Source organism: Netta rufina (genome assembly GCF_964035555.1).
Source record: "Netta rufina genome assembly, chromosome: 2".
Taxonomy (NCBI): domain Eukaryota; kingdom Metazoa; phylum Chordata; class Aves; order Anseriformes; family Anatidae; genus Netta; species Netta rufina.
In genome coordinates, this window is record NC_140124.1 from 100,580,914 (window position 1) to 100,598,830 (window position 17,917).

General features: G+C 35.7%; 1 protein-coding gene across 1 annotated transcript in view; it reads right to left on the reverse strand.

Annotated features, from left to right (window-relative positions):
- Nucleotides 1-17,917, reverse strand: part of DOK6 (docking protein 6) — a gene marked incomplete at both ends in the record, with an annotated part of 248,722 nt that overhangs the window by 38,205 nt on the left and 192,600 nt on the right. Inside the window, one exon of the mRNA XM_084281323.1 lies at nt 4,537-4,654. Within this exon, the coding sequence (XP_084137449.1) occupies nt 4,537-4,654 (118 nt within the window). The remainder of the gene's footprint in view (nt 1-4,536; nt 4,655-17,917) is intronic.

The window sequence follows — 17,917 nt, forward strand, 5'->3', positions numbered from 1 at the left end:
CCTGGGCATATGAACAAACAATGGAAATGGCAAAATGATGAATGTCCTTCAATTCATTTTACATGCTTTAATTTGTAGAAAATTGCAGAAGCCCACATAGGAAATTCCTGCAGGATTAGCCTAAAGAAGGCTGAACAGGATGATTCAAATCCTTCTAAATATTTAGCAACTCAAACAGTATCTAATTATTCTAAATGGCATATGAAAAGGCTACTTTGGAAAGGCTGCAAACTTTTGTATCTGGAAGAAATCTTGTGTCTGACTGTCTTTCCTTTTAAATACAAAACCTTTTACCCGAATGGGTTAACCCTACATGCTATGCTATTTAAAATATATTACAAAAAAGAGAGGAGAGCTCCTAAGGAGGCCAAAGACACTGAGCAATGCAGGCCTGATTTTTGAGGAGGTTTGCATTAAAGAGGAACCAGAGGTTCATTCTGTTTTGATTTGCAAAAGTTTAGTTTCCCACATTTTTAGTGTGAAATACAAAAACCAGTTTCATCAATAGCAAAATTTCTATGACTTCAGAGAGGCTACTTTTTAATCCATTATGTTTTTATTTTTCATATATACTTACAAGCTTTAATGATGCTTTTGGCCTAAGACCTGTCTCACTGAAGATTATAGTTTTATTTTTCCAAGTTCCTAACTGAGTTGAAAAATGTAGACTCTTAGCAGGAATCTTAGTGTTATTTAATCACTTTGTTATGTGCTTACTACAGAATTTGATAAGCAATTGTGATAAGCAATTTGTGTTGGAAAAAAGCATTACTGCTCTCTTTAATAGGATAACATGTAAGGTGTTACTGGTATAATTCTTATACAAACACACTCACACATGAATACCTTCATAGAAATTATTACGATTGCTTAAGTGGGTAGGTATTCATCCCTTTGTGTATGCAAAAACAAAGCCAAATAAGACTCAAACACAACAGAGGTGATTGAAAGCAATTCTTTATTTTGAATTTCTTGGAGAAAGGCCAAACTGTAATTAGATTTTCTGAAAATAGTTTCCTAAGGGATTTCCATAACTGCAATACAAAAAGCTAATGTAGGTTTCCATACCAAAATTTTATTTGGCCTTGTTTGTTTAATAATATGATCATGACCATGATCAAAATTTATACTATCTGCATTCTCTACAGCAAGGTGCACAAAACTACGTTTCAGCTAGCTGAATATTCGATCTGCAATCCTTTATCATCCTAAGCAAATCTAAATGCCCAAATGGAAAATTTTAAACCATACCAAAAGTTAATATAATTAACATTTGTGGTATAAAAAGACATTCTTTTTACTTACTTCAGTTTTTAATTATTTTGTGAAACAATGCTAAATCATATGCCTGATAATAATGACTTATGAGGGTAGATACTGTTTTTTCTTCTCTAAGTGAAATTATTATAACACAGAAAGACTAGAATTTAACCTGATGGCTTTAAAAACTTTGTGATTTTCTGTGTGAAAACAATTCCCTCTCCCTTCCCATTCCCCTTCCCCTTCCCTCCCCTTTTTCATATTGTGCAGTAGGGCTTGCCACATACCCAATGTCACGTCAGGAAAAGAGGAAAGGCAGTGCACAGCAATGAAAAGACATGACTGTTTCAGCTAACAAGGGCCTATTGCACAACCTACACAGCAGCTGCAGATCACATGGCAGCTCTGCCAGACCTGCAGCACTATACTGTAAAATTTGAAATAATACTACTGGTGATGTGCTACCACTGGGAAAAGCCAACCACCAACTTGTACCTATGTATTAGATTAATTAGACAACTAAATTGCTACTTTCATCATAGTAGTGCAATCAAGAACTGAAAGAGTGCAAGGAAGACCAAATAGAAGAAAAGGTATATAAAGAGAAACTAGTTCACCTCATTTTTAAGATATTTTGTGCAGTTTGTGTTCCTTTAACACTATTATTCACTGTTTTAATCTTTTTGGGTCTGTACATGAAGGATTTTCATAGGCAGATGGAGGATGATAAACCCAGTATCCATCTACTGAATTGCCTTTTTTTCATCTGAAATAGAGGCTCTAAAAAAAACACCCACCCCCTCCCTTCTTACTCTGCAGCATATTCATTATCAGATCAACTCACAGTACTAATTAAGTTAAATTTGACTGCTAAATAACTCCCAAAGAGCCAATTTATCTAAGGTAGTATGAGTACATGTTCATTTCTCCTTATATATCACCAGCTGTTATTAATTAAATTCTAGTCACTTCAAACTGCAAGTCCGAAATAACTGCCATTAGGCAAATACTTTTGCACTGTATTTAACAGTGAGCTTGGATGTTACTTTACTCTTATTGATAGTAATCTGAATATTGGTAGACACCATAATAGTTATTTTATTTTAGAATCTGCAAGACAATGGGAATAATGTGAAATTTTCACCTTTTTTAATGTAATATGCTTTGTAATAAACACACATGAAGTGCTGAACTGAGTTTGCTGGACTATTCTCTAAATAAAAAGTCTCCTCTCTGAAGGTGAAATATCCCTTTTTAAACTCAGAGAAGACCACGGTAGCAGCAAGTGTTTTTTTTTTTTTTTTTCCTCTGCAACAACTCTTCTCACCTGTCTGTTGTGCTAAGGTCAGTGTTGAGGTAATGCTTTAAATCGGCTTCCTCCCTATCCACCTTCCACCCTCATGTGTGAAGCATGTGGGCTAAGGCTTTGTTGACTAGTAGGTCTTTTCTGTGCAAAGACTATTAGTATGAACAGGTACTAGGACAAAAACGTGTACTTTTTGCTCCCTTAAGCTTCTGCACAAATATACTGCATTTAATTAGCCAGAAGCATTGCAGCAGAAAGTTCAAAGAGATCTTCATTACAGATAATGAATAATATTATTGAATGTTGAAGTTTTGCAATCGGAGGCAGGGAAATTTGTCCTCAGGGTGCATTTCTTAGCCCACTGTTAAAACTGGACTGCTCTCTCCTGAAATCTATTACGCTTTCTCAAGTTTCAGTCATTGTAGTACATGTAAGATGAATGAAAATATTAAGTTCTGAAATATTTATTAGTCGCATGTTTCAGTGGACGTGGGAATAGAATCTGCCTACCTCCAAAAATCAGAATTCTTGCATTTTTAATAATACACTTCCAATAAGTTGCCTCCTGCAGACGCAGTTGGTATGCATATTGAGTATTTGATGTATCAAATTTTGCTTTTGTTTAAATTAAATTGTACTAAATTACAAAGCCCAGTTATGAGAAACAAAAGGTACAGCAGAGATAAATAATGTTCCATTTTCTCACGTCCTGCATGTCATAACACTTTCACTGTTCTTTTTCTAAAGGAAAATCTCACCAAGAACATAAGAAGAGGAACTCTAATACCTCTATAAAAATACTTTTTCCATTCTTATTGTGTTCATGAAAGATATCAGTGACATAATAATTTTTTTAAAGGTGATCTACAGGCACAACCTTTTTCACAACCAACTTCTGGAAGGTTATTATTATTTTTTCATTAGTTTTATTTAACTGTAAGTCTGTAATTATGATTAGCAGTTTACTTTGCCTTTATTGGATGGGGATGAGGAAAAACAAATGCTGTACCCTTTAATGAGTCACCTGTTGAATTCACAGCTCACCTGCTGATTTTAATTTATGTGATAATTTACAAAACAAATACATCGTGGATTTAATCTATATATTGCATGAAAGCATGTAATATGTTTTCTTGGACGGCATACTCTGGTTCTTGAGTAGTTTCTAACCTCCCATCTAAATGTAAATTGCTTATGCAAACAGCTTATTAAATGGGAATTCAAATGAAATCCTTAAACTCTTGCTCAAGGAATAAGTTTGGTACTTTTTACTTTTTTTTTTTTTTAAGTGAAAAAATGATTTTAATTAATGTCTACATTTTAAATTTAATGATAATGTCAATTTCCTAAAAGATACAAAATAATTTCAGCTTAACAGCAGTGAATCCTCCCTATCCTCCTCCTTATGCTAATTATACCATTTAGGCAAATAGCTTAGAATCTAAATATATGAAAGAGATTTGGATACAAAAACAGATGATAGTTGTATACAGCATGTCTGTAAGTTAGTCTAATCAACAGTCCATATATATGATTCTCTGAGCAAATTCACCAAGAGTAGCTCTTTTTCCTAGAATTACTTCATTCTAATCTTGCAATTTATACAGCTACCTGATGTAGATTTAATTGGGCACCCTGAGGATGCCCAAATCTTATTGGAAATCTACACAATCTTATTGGAAGACAAGTACTAAAGCACCCTGACATTCATTAGCTACTGAGAAACTACATTGAGCCAAATTGTCTATCTAGTATGTATATGTAGTGATTCTTGGAATAATTTTCACCAATAGTTTACAAACTGACTAAAAGAAACCTGCTTTATGTAAATTTGGGAATCCTGCTGCAGTTCCTGACAATTGATAAAATGAAATGGAGAGAAAACCAGTGCAAATAAAAAGCAAACTACATGAACTGTGGTAAAGTGGAAAGAAGTTAATAGTCATGGCATGTACTTAAAAGGAACTTGCCTTGTAAACTGTAGATTTCTCCAACGCTGTTCTGCCGAGTGATATGATGCCAATATGCACTTCGAGGAAGTGAGATTGACTTGGATAATGTCATTGGTTCAGACAGACTGGTCTGGAGCTAAAAAAGAAATCAAACATAAGGGAAAGATCACACATAAGTATACTTGATAGATAAATATTGAAACCATAAATTGAAGCAATGCTGTTATGAAGACACTATTTGCTGAATTACCACAGGTTTTCTACTATCATTTAAAATGCACTGTAAGCATGGGCATTCCGAATGCTCAGAAAAATGGATGCAGAAGTATACTTTGCTATACAGGTTTGCTAGCAAAATTTAATATTAGCACGTAAGAGTATGTCCTTATTTGTCAATGGCTATTCTTACCACCACTGGAATTTTGTTTTATTCTTTAACTTTACTATAGTGATGCATTAGTATATGCCTGAAATCTTAAAACCCTCTATAATCACATTTATTTGTTGTCATGTAACGTGCATATTGGATTGCCTATCCAGAAAGATGTTAAAAAAGAATCTGAGACAACCAGCAGATAATTAGCAACGAAGGGTCATTAGTCCCATAACCCTCCATTTAAGTAGAGGCATTTCATTACCAGTACCAGGCTACAATCTCAAGAGCAAATTTCCCAGTCTTGGGGACTTTATGTAACTGAAGGCATGAATTACACGATAAGTGTTCACATCTACAAGAGCTACAGCACAGAAACCTGACAGGAGGAATGTAAACTTTAATAACGACAGTTCTGTCTCCAAAACAGATGTGAAATGAGCTGTGGAAGAAAGACAAGACTAGGCTATAGGAAACAGAAACAATGACAGAGCCTTTTTCATGCTGATAATACACCTGATAATGTTTTGGATATGTCTGTGTACCTTACACTTTCTCCAGATAGAAGAAAATAAAATTTATCTGCAAAAATTGTGTATCTCTGGCTTTACAGAAAAAATATAAAATTTGTGGGATCTAACAAATCATTGTATCTGTGGAGCATGTCATTTCTTCAGATGTCTGGAAGGAACAGCACTGAATGGATCAATTGCATGTAAAGATTTAGAGAAAAAAAATCCTTAATTTCAGGAGCAGGACCAGTATGGTGAGGGTGGTAGTCTGAAATGGTAAGCCACATTTTCAGAGAGTCTGTCTATACAGCAGAAGGTATTCATGGTTTAGATCGCTTACTGCAGGCTAATGATTAATTCCTAGAGACTCCTCTTTCAGAATCATAATCCAAAATTCAAAAAGCCATTTTTATCCATACAATTATATGATAATCTGTAATACTAATTAAAAACATACAAACAAAAACAAATAAACCAACAAATACGTGGCTTGTTTAGAAACAATATTTACCCAAAGATTTATAATTATTTCATCTTTGAGAATTAATATTCATTGACGTGTGGTGAATATTTCGATCTCTGTTCAATCTATAGCAATTACTTTTTTTTTTTTTTTTCTTGAGAATTATCATCAGAATTAATCCCTTTCTATAGCTAATGTCTTCACAGCTCATTTATAGCCAGTATTTCATTTCATTTGTCGGTGCTGCAGATCATCACTACAAGCTATTCAATATGAAGTAAAGGCTGTGAAGAAACAATTCAACCATTAAGAGAAGTTCAAAAGCTTGATCTATTTTGGGGAGATTGGGAAGTTTAAGTTTTTCAGTGTACAGAAGTTCCTTTATTGTGGAGATCAAGGCAATATCAAACCTTCTAAGAATTACTGTTTCATTTTAGCAAGAGTAACAAAGGTAATTTTGTTGATTTAGAAAAATAAAACATCATGTAACTTCAGTACATGGATGATTTATTCAGAATTTAAAGGTAAACTTCAGTCTAGGCAATGGGCAAAACTCATTATTATGCGTTATGAACAAATTCTAGTAAAGAGAACTGCTTTGACTATGGTTCATTGTCTCAAAGATAAATCTATGGGATTGAAATAGTTAAAGCTATTTTTTTTATTCATGATCTGAGGTGATTAATGGCCTGATCTGACCAACACTGATGCAGAACAGATGCAAATATTAAAGCTGTGAAAGAATTAAAAAAAAATCATTCTTATTTTAAATTAAAATAAGAAATGCTGTAGTACATTGTGAGCATTCACAATATTTTGTTTCCTCAGATTCTATAATTAAAGAACAACTTCTGATATCACCTTTTGGGAAAAAAAGTATCACTATATGCTAAACACAATATGGTCTGAAGAACTAGATTTCTTTGGGGACACCATAGAGAGAAAAAAACAATTTATATTTTATGAAAATACTATCCTCAGAAAACAAACAAACAAAACACCAAAAAAAAAGTAAAATACAGTCAGTTTTGTTTTTAATTTGATACCTTAAAATATAAACATAAACATACAGAATTCAAGACCTTAATATCTTGTCAGTAATATGAAGGATGATAATCTCATTGTACATTGTACATCTCATTTGTCCATGAAGTTATTTTTACTAATTGTTAGGTCATTATTAACTACAGTGTATATTTTTATAATTTTTATGAATAAAATTAACTTATTGGTCAAATGTACGAGACAATGATAGGAGGCTTACTCCTACAAACTGGTGTTTGCAAAAATATTGCTATGTTCAAAGGAAAATGGATAATCAGCTGTCAGAAACCTACTTTCTGCACAGAACATCTTATGTGCTAGCCTGTGGGTGTTTCAAACAAAAAACTTTGGAAACAAAGGGGAAGAAAACAAACATCTAAACATACATACAATCAACTATTCATGTATAATTACATAGATTTTTTGCTATATGAATAATATAGCAAATAATACAGGTTAAACAAGAATTGAATGTACAAAGATCTACTGTTTCAAAATTCTTTTTACCAGAAGTGTAAATGAACATTGTGAGTTAACAATGTCAAAAACAAGCATTTTACAGATCATGGAAGGTGAACCAGAACTGCTAATTTGTAACATAATTAGTCTCTCAGGTTTGAGACTTGCTCTCCAGCCCAGTGGAAGATATCACTCTGGGTAAATTTAGAGACCTCATCCTAGATATTCTTCTTCCTTTTCATCTTCTTACTATGCCTCAGAAAATATCAAACCAAACCAAACCAAAACTGAATTGTCCTCAACCTTTTTCTGATTCATCTAACTCAAACAGAAAACATGTCCTTACAGGAGAAATCAAGCAAAAAACCTCTAATTTTTCTCTTTTCTCTAAAATTGTAGCCCATCAGTTTCCTACACAGATTTATTTCTGTCCTTGACTTAACAATATAGCAATTCAAAAATATCTTAAAAAATTATGTCAGCTGTGTCCTTAGGCTTATTTTCCAATTACAGAATTAAATCAATATCTCTGAGTATGGAGGCCAAAGTTCTGTTGTTGTTTCCCACTCTAGCACATTCTCAGGAGCTGGCAAAACAGGCTCAGACACATTAGCATTAACTCTTCAGAAAGGAAGGGCCCATAACAGCAGAAGTAGTACAATCACATAGAAGAAATAAACACTTTTCTCTAAGAATTAACTAAATTTAATCTTTGCTAACTAGATTTAGAAATATAAAGGAAAGTAAAAGCTGTATACCAAATCAAGAACATTAATATAATAATGTACCATTAACTAAAGCATGCACCTAGAATGCTTTTGCTACAAATATTCCTCACATCTGATGAGACTTCAGGAAACAAATAACATAATGTAGACTTTCTTGCCCACCTTAGAAGGTAAAAGTGATGGGGTAATTAGAATTTGGGGGAAGAGTAGAAGTGCATACATCAAAAGCACGCTAACTAATATATATATCCATGTATATATATATATATACACACACATATATATACACACATATATATATACACACGTATATATATAAAGCCATCACCAAAGCATTTTCATTACTGGATGTGAATTACCTAGTAGTTTGGTTTTACCTAATTTCTTCCAGAATCTTTCTTTGATAAGATACCTTTCATATGGTGAACACTTTCTTTCTTGGTTACTTAAAATCTTAAGTCATATGAAGCTTTTCTTTGCCAGTGACAACTTTATAGTTCTTAAAATAGAAATGAAAAAAAAATATATATTAATATGTTATTCTATGTTGTTCCTCATATTTTTTCACTATTTTTCTTTCATGAAACAGGGCTTAGGGGCTAAATCTTTGTTTTAATTCCCACAGGGCAACTCAACTGACTTAGATTTGTTACTCTCTTATTAATAATGAATGCAGTTCCAAGAATGGAGCCTCTTACACATATTTTTGTGTTTTTAGAGTTTTGATCTGTTTAGCATATTATTCTCTAATTTTCTGTTTGCAGTAAAATAGTCAAAATATAAAAGGCAAAAGGAAATAAATTTGTCTTGGGGAGACAACAGTTCAATCCATATCTTAATCCATATTTTAATCTGCAAATAATATATATATATATTTAACAGATTTGCTTTGGAAATAGTTTAGGTTATTACAGATAAAAAAGTCTGGCCCATTTCACTTTTTCATAAGTCTTTAACAAAATAGCAAGAGAACCAGGTCACAGAAGACTAACAAGAATTGTAATCTAGAAACATGAATTTTACTTTTTTTTTTTTCTTTATAACTCTAAAGAAGATTCCTTTGTGAGTAAGCTTTGAAGTAGAAGTAGAGGGGATACAAGAAATATATTTCACTTCAAGAATCCACAAGTTGCCAGTGGAATGGCACAAACTCATTTCACAGTGACATATCATTGGAATTCAAAAATTATACAATCTAGCATCACCCAAGCATAAATTAGAGCACAAAAAAAAGAGAGAAGTAAAACACCTTTTATTTTTTTAATGATTCTTAAGTTAAAGCCAAGAAGGTGTCATGTTTGCCTTTTTGCAAAGCAGACACTATTGTACCATGTTCAACTTGTGTACTTAGACCTGTTCTACAAAAAGCAGTTTCCGTCCTGTATTGTGACACTGATTATTCTTAAGTATAGTGGTTTGCATATGCTTCTGTTGAAATTATTTTGCTGTTGCAAACAGTTTGTCCACATTGCCTTTTAAAATTCTTTTTGAATTCCTACTCTTCACTGACTCAATTTCATATTATAATGATAAGATCAGGAATTTTCATGACTAGATAGTATCTTTATCCAAGACTTATGCAAATACTTAATAGGATACAGGATATATTCCTATTGAAGTCCAATGTGAATGTACTATTTATAACTACTCTATGGCTACAATCTTCCCATAACCTTTTATTCACAATCCCTTATCTTGCTTACAAAATAGTCATTCATGCATGATTTGGACTCAGTATTTAAAGCTGTCCACTAACAATAAAAACACTTACAGGTATCAGCATACTATTTCTTTCCTATATACTGCTTTACCCAGCTTGCTGTTTCTGACATAATATTGGCAAAGAACTCCAGATATATGATCTCATAAGTATTCTGGAAAGACTTACAGAAAAACTAGCTGTGAAAGTAATTTCAGCGATTTCAATCTTTGTAATACATTTATAGTATTTGAGTTTTCAGTAACTATTCTAACTTTGTAAGGACCTTTTACAGAGTTTCTTAATCAATCATGGAGGAAAAAAATCTCAAAATACTAACACTGCTTTGCAGTGCCAACATGGATGATGATTAGTCTTTGGCTGTGGAATAATATTATGTAGGAATAATAAAGCAGTGGTGAAAGAAAAGCATTATGAAGGGAGATTCAGTGGGACTGATATTCTTTATGACTGTATTATAATAAAAGAATTGGGACATTTTGCTCCTTTTCTGGCAGAAGTTTTTTTTTTTCTTTTTTTTTCTTTTTTTTTCCTTTTTTTTTCTTTTTTTTTTTCTTTTTTTATTTTTTTTTTTCTCTGAAAGAAGCTCATAATAGATCACTTTGTTGTCTGACAGAATAGATTAATGTTGGAGGAAAGTAGCTGGGTTTTATAGTGCATTGGGATAATATTTGTTAAATGTCAGTAAGGTGTGTGTCTTCACTTATTTCTGTTATGAAATCTTGTTTTTGTTTCTTTCTTTCATTTACCACCCGTGGAAACTACTCTGATTACTCTGACGGCAGAATGTCAGGTTCTTACATCTTTACAGGGTTTGAGCTATTGTATTATAAGCCATATTTGAACTATTTTATCTTTTTTTTTTTTTTTTTTTTAATGAATAAAAACATTTACTAATAACACGGGAGATGCTGCTGCCAAGAACAGAGTTGAGACTATTCCAAACCTGACTACACAGTAGGTTTTGCTGAAAACAAACATAACTAGTTGTTAGGGGTCCCAAACAAACAGAAACAGTTCCTAGCAGGTTGAACTACTGTGTTCAATGCATATGTAATAGAGAATCCAGTATTGCACAGGTGCTTTGGCAGACATTGATTGTCCTTCTGTCAGCATGATATGGGAGCTTTTATCATAATAGAGATTGGTGCTGGATGACACAAAAGAAAAGATTTTTGTAGACCTGCTGCCCTGCAAACATACAGAATTTTGGGATAAGACTGTGTGGAACTATAAAATAATTTCTCCACGCAGCATTACTCAGGACAAAGTCTTCAGGTTTTAAAAGAAAAAAATCTCCTGGGACATTTGAAAGTGGTTTGCTTAAAGGTATGACTATTTCCAGATGGGAAATAGGGAGGATCAGAGTGAAAAAACAAATACAATTGGAAACAAAATAAAAAATAACACCTTCCTACATATTTTCTTCAAGTTAAAAATGGTGATGAGTGACAGTCTTAGAACAAGCCCTCAGATCGACTTATGAATGCTTAACTGAAGACAGGTGGCATATAATGCAATGATATAGATCTGCTTGTGTTGTATTAGCTTAAGTTTCTAAGACGTGTTCTAGGGGTCATTCATCTCAAGCAGTTCATCACTGAAATATTCATTTTTGTCTCATTTTGGAAAAATGTAAATTATTTGCATTACTATGAGTGTTTGTTAGTGGGTGATGAATTGTTGGAAGGCTAGGAGAAATTTTGACCTTCATTGAATCTAGGAGTTAATAGCAGGATAGTCAAGTACAGGCTTGCCAAAGGACAGGAGGAAAGCCAATGTCACTCATATCTTCAAGAAGGGTAAGAAGGAGGACCCTGGGAACTACAGGATGTTCAGCCTCACCTTGATCCCTGGGAAGGTGATGGAACCTTGGAAGGTGAGGTAATCTTGGAAACTCTTTTCAGGCACATGGGGGACAAGAACATAATTGTGAGTGGTCAGCATGGATTCTCCAAGGGAGTCCAACATACTTGACCAACAGGATAACCATGTATGGTGAAATGATTGGTTTGGTAGAAAAAAGGAGAACAGTAGATATTGTTTACCTAGACTTCAGTAAGGCTTTTGACGCTGTCTCCAATAAGATCCTCAGAGAAGCTGTTGAAATATGGGCTTCATAAGCAGACAATGAGTTGGATTGAAAACTGAATGAACAGCTGGGCCCAGAGGGTGATGATCAGTGGCATGAAGTCTAGTTGGAGGCCAGTCAATACTGGGCACAGTCTTGTTCAACATTCTCATGATCTGGATGATGGGGCAGAATGTATCCTCAGCCAGTTTGCTGATGACACAAAACTGGGAAGAGTGCCAGAGGGCTGTGTTGCCATCCAGGAAGACCTCAACAGGCTGCAGAAATGATCTGACAGGAACCTCATGAAGTTCAACAAGGAGAAGTGTAAAGTCCTGTATCTGGGAAGGAAAAACTCCACGCACCAGTACATGCTGGAGGCCACCCAGTTAGAAAGCAGCTTTGCAGAAAAAGACCCGGTGAACCTGGTGAACACAAGCCAACAATGTGCCCTTGCTACCAAGAAGGTTAATGGCATCCTGGGCTGCATTAGGAGAAGTGTTTCCAGCAGGTCAAGAGAGGTGGCCCTTCCCCTCTCTCAGCACTGATGAGGCCACATGTGGAGTGCTCTGTCCAGTTCTGGGCTCTTTAATACAAGAGATACATGGAGTTACAGGAAAGAGTCCAGATAAAGGCCAATAAAATGGCTAAAGGACTGGAGAATCTCTCCTATGAGGAAAGGCAGAGAGACTGGAACTGTTCAGCCTGGAGAAGAAGAGGCTCAGTGGGGATCATATCAATGTATACAAACACCCGAAATGAGGGTGCAAAGAGGACAGGGTCAGGTTCTTTTCAGTGGTTCCCAGTGCCAGAAGAAGAGCAATGGACACAAACTGAAACACAGAAGTCCCCTCTGAACAAGAGGAAAGGTGACTGTGCAGGTGCCTGAGCACTGGCACAGACTGAACAGAGAGGTTCTGTAGTCTCCCTCCTTGGAGATATTAAAAGCCATCTGGGCATATTCCTGGGCAACCCGTAGTGGTTTGCTTGAGCGGGTCTCTTGGACAAAATATCTTCCAGTGGCCTCTTCAAGCCTCAGACATTCTGTGATTCTGTGATTAACATCTCCAAAATTAAAAAGTAGGTTTTAACCAAAAAGGGACAAGTGTTTGATCTTCTGAAAACTATAGAGATAAATAAGTTGGGGTGGGAAAAATGAAGTTAAATGAAGGAGTTGGAGACATCAAAGACACTGTCTGCAAAGACTGGTGTGTTTCACCAGGAATAAGTGTTTTTAGGCAATTCAACCTGAGATTTACTGTATTCCAGAATGTTCACTTTCATGAGGTGTGTCAAACCAAAGTTAAAAATAGTGAGACTTGCTATCAGTGCTGACTTAAACAGTCTTGCCCTACTTCCTCTGTCTGCTTTTTGCTGTCCTTGCTCTGCTGGGTATCCTTCTCTCTGACAATACTGCCCATGTGTCACCTCAGCCTGATATGCTTTAGAGAAGATCTCAGAGTATGGAAGTTTTTTCACGGTGCTGCTCGCCAAAAGATATGACATCTTGAAGGATCTTGGACACTTGAAGTTCTCAATGTTTTACTTGAGAGTATTGGAAAGATAGCCTTTCTGACTTCATAGAAGTAGCTTTGGCTAGTTTTAGAGCTAGCATGTTAAAAATCATGACATGAAGAAAATGACCGTTTGTGAAGAACCCTTTCAAAACTCTCTCTAGTGTGTAGCAAGAAGGGTGAATTAAGAATGTCCCTGTTTGGGCAAACCTTACCAGAGTAAATTTGTAATTTTAAGGCTTACACACATGTTTTGGCAACAAAATGCTAGAATCTGTATTGAGTGTTCACTGCACAGTTATCTGAGTTTCAGTCTTTCTGATAAAATAAATGCCTGGGACCTCACAAGCTTGTTTATTACATTTTTATTCTATAGTCTAAAATAGATCAGTAGTTCCCAATTATACATATTTGTGGAAATCACATTTATTTTAGTTACTTCATCTCTGTATATAGAAACTGCTGATACCAATGAACTCTAATAAAATGACAGCAATACAATTTTCTGAATACTTGCTAAACAATCATCAATATTTTGCCTTATTAAGCTTGTCATTGAGTGACTCCAGTATTTAGTAGCACATACAGATTTGCTGACCTCTACTTTCTGACATTTTCAGAAGTTAATTTTATATGTCAGACACAGACATTTCAATTAAAAAGAAAAAAAAAACAACACAAACACAACAAACCCATAAAAATCAGTAGCATGTAGCAAAGGTACAGATGACTCTTCAAAACCTTCCAAAACAATATATTTTCTTTCCATTACGTATTTATTTTTAGGCATCTCAAATGCATCTTCAATCATACATATCAGGGCTAGTTATACAATGCACATGAAAGTAAATTATAAAGTTTTAAAGTAGAAAAATACTTTTTTTTTTTTTTTTTTTTTTTGAGGAGGGACGCTAAACACACTTGCCTATTTTTGTAAGCAAATACATATATTTTTTTTAATATCAATTAAAATAATTTATTCACATTTAGTTTAATATTTACTTCATTGCCTTTAGTGTTTTTTACAGATTTAAAATAAACAGAGAAGCTAGGATGTAATAATAAAGAACTATTCCTTTACACTGTATGTGCCCACACAAATGGAGCTCTCATTGATCATGTATCTAGATAGATACAAACAAAATTCTCAACATTTCTCAATTTTAGCACTGCAATAATCAATCATTCAAAATAATTCACACACAACTAAATATATATATAAATAATATATATAATATAATATATATATAAATATATAATAAATATATAATATAACATATAATTGTTGTGGTTCCGCTCAAGTGGGCAGCCGAGCTCCACCACAGCCGCTCTCTCACTCCCCCTCCTCAAAGAGGAATGGGGAGAAAATATGTGAAAAGGGCTCAAGGGTTGAGATAAGGACGAGAAAATCACGCAATAATTATTGTAACGGGCAAAACAGACTCGGCATAAGGAGATAGTAAGATTTATTGCCTATTACTAACAAGCGAGAGAAGTGAGAAAACAAAGGAAAAAAAAAAACAAAAGCACCTTCCCCCCATCCACCCTCTTCTACCTCCTCCCCCCGAGCGGTGCAGGGGAACGGGGGAATGGGGGTTATGGTCAGTCTACAGCACTTCTTCTCTGCTGCTCCTTCTTGGTCACTCTCGTCCCCTGTGCTGTGGGGTCCCACCCACGGGATGCAGTCCTTGATGAACTGATCCGGCATGGGCTTCCCACAGGCAGCAGCTCTTCCAGAACTGCTCCAGATATGGGTCCGTACCACGGGGTCCATCCCTCAGGAGAAAACTGCTCCAACCTGGGTCCCCTACGGGCAGCAGCTCCTGCCAGGTCACCTGCTCCTGCATGGGCTCCTCTCCACGGGCTACAGGTCCAGCCCGGAATCTGCTCCGGCAGGGGTCTTCCACAGGCAGCAGCCTCCATCAGTGCAGGGCCACCTGCTCCACCATGGTCTCCTCCACGGGCTGCAGCATGGAACCCTGCTCCACCGTGGTACTCCATGGGCTGCAGGGGGACAGCCTGCTTCACCATGGTCCTCACCACAGGCCGCAGGGGACTTCTGCTCCGGCGCCTGGAGCACCTCTCCCCCTCCCTCTACACTGACCTTGGCACCTGCAAGGCTGTTCTCTCACTCCTGGCTGCTGAGTGGCACAGCGTTTTTTCCCTGTCTTAAATATGCTCTCACAGAGGCGCAAAACAACATCGCTTATTGGCTCAGATCTGGAAAACAATGGGGCCCTTCCCAAACATGGGGCAGCTTCTAGATCTTTCTCACAGAAACCACCCCTATGGCTCCCTGCTACCAAAACCTTGCCACGTAAACCCACTACAATAATATATATAATTTATAATATATAATATAAATATAATTTATAATTTATAATATAAATATAATTTATATTGGAATTAAATAAATATTATTATTTTTTAGCCCAGAAACATTTTAAAATGAGAGGCAAAACTTTAAAATGAGAGGCAAAACTCTCCAAATCACAGTCCAAATTTCTGCATATAAAAGAAACTAGTGATTTTTTTCTTCCTTACTGATGCTAGTTTACTAATGTAAAAGAAATAACTGCAAAAAAACAATCCTACAACTGGTATTTTTTTTCCATTAAATTTCATTTTCATACTATAACTGACTTGAAATTGCTTGGTGTAGTAGAGGTTGTGGTTGCATGACCAAATGTCCTATAATTGAAGCCTTTAAAAATCCACTGTTGCCATTTAACAGAAAAGAATCCTTTGCTGCTGTGTTGGTAAGTTCCAACTTCACAAAACAAAGAAAATAGTTATAGCTGTTGCCATGGAAATCTGCAACTACAACATTTTTTTTTTCTTCATGTAATATGAAAGGTATGTAAAGGTGATCACCAAGCAATGGGAAAAATTAGAAAAAAAGCATTAGAAAAAAAGACATGAAAACAACAAAGATTTTACCAAATCTCTTAGCCAGTGGTAATTGTAACTTTTACCACCGTGCCCTAAAAGGAAATTGTTAAGAATAATGAGGGGACTGCAAGTTCTTTCTTCTTATAAACAAGAACCTACACTGATTTGGCAATGGATTTAGAATCATAAACATTGTAAAGTTATGTATTCAACAACCAGCCATATGAATACATATGAATCTTGCCTGGCAGCTACCTTTATGGAAATTTGTGCTGACAGACTGAATACCTGATGAGACTAGCGGCTTTTATCCTGAGACAGTCGTAAGTAACAGCATGGTATATGCTTCTATCATAACATTAAAGAAAATGTAAAAATCATTAAGCCCTTGCTGTTGAATGCTGCAGAACTGAAATATTTTTGAAAAACTTATTCTTAAATTTTAGATGGGTCAGTATTCCAAAACTTTTTACCATCTTCATCATAGATATGGGCAGCAGGACAGAAGCAATTCTTAGCAAATTTGGGGGTGACGTCAAGCAGGAAAAAGCCCAGATGGGAGAGCTTCCATTCAGAGGAACCTCAGCAAAGCAGAAAAATGGGCAAACAGGAACCTCATGGAGTTCAGCACTGACAGATGTTAATGCTGCACCTGTGTTAACGCCACTCAGTGCTTGAGTACATGCTGACTTGCCAGGAAAAAGCCCTGTGAAAAGGACTTTGGGGTCCTGAACATAACATGAATGACAACTGTAAATGTGCAGTGATGGAAGTTAACCACATATGGGACCACATTAGCAAATGCATAGCCAGCAGATCTGGGGAGGCTACGATTCTCCACTATTTGGCATTTTTGGAACTTCCACATCAGGAAGTTCAGCTGTGTTCACATAGTCTTCAGGTTTGTGCCCCAGAACAAGAGAACTGTGGAGAGCCTGGCAGGGAACCTCTAAGAAGCAGAATATGATAAGCAACATTGTATTAAGGGATTATTCCGCATGATAAGAGAAGGCTAAGAGAAATCTAACTGCCATTTCTCTCTCTCCTCTTAAAGGTAGAGAAGACAGAGCCAGACCATCTCTGTTAACAGAGATGCACAATGAAAGGACAAGAGGCAACAGTCATAGGCTGCGGCAAAGGGAATTCTTGACATAATAAAAAAATCTTCACAATGAGATTGTGGGCACTGGAACAGGTTCTCAGGACCTACATCTTAGGAAGTATTCAAAACTTGACTGGCTAAGGCCGTGAGCAAATTGATCTAGTTTTGATGTTATCCTAGCTTTGAAAAAAGATTAGATCAGCTGAGCACCAGTGGTCCTTTCCAATATTATTTTTTTCTGGTGCTATAATCAATGGGTTTGAAAGCCTAATGAGATGTACTGTGCCAGTGTGTTAATCTGACATTTCACAGCACCTACAGCAACTATATTGTATAGATGTGCAGCTACTACAGTAAGTGAAATTATCAGGTCAACAGTTCAGAGACTAGTCTGTCTGTACTAGTGGCTTTTATATTTCTGCCAAAGCAGATTCTTGCATATCACTGCAGAGCAGCTGATAAACTGTTAGCATGGCTGGAATCATTCAGGGAATATCAGTCATGTAAGAACCACGACCCAA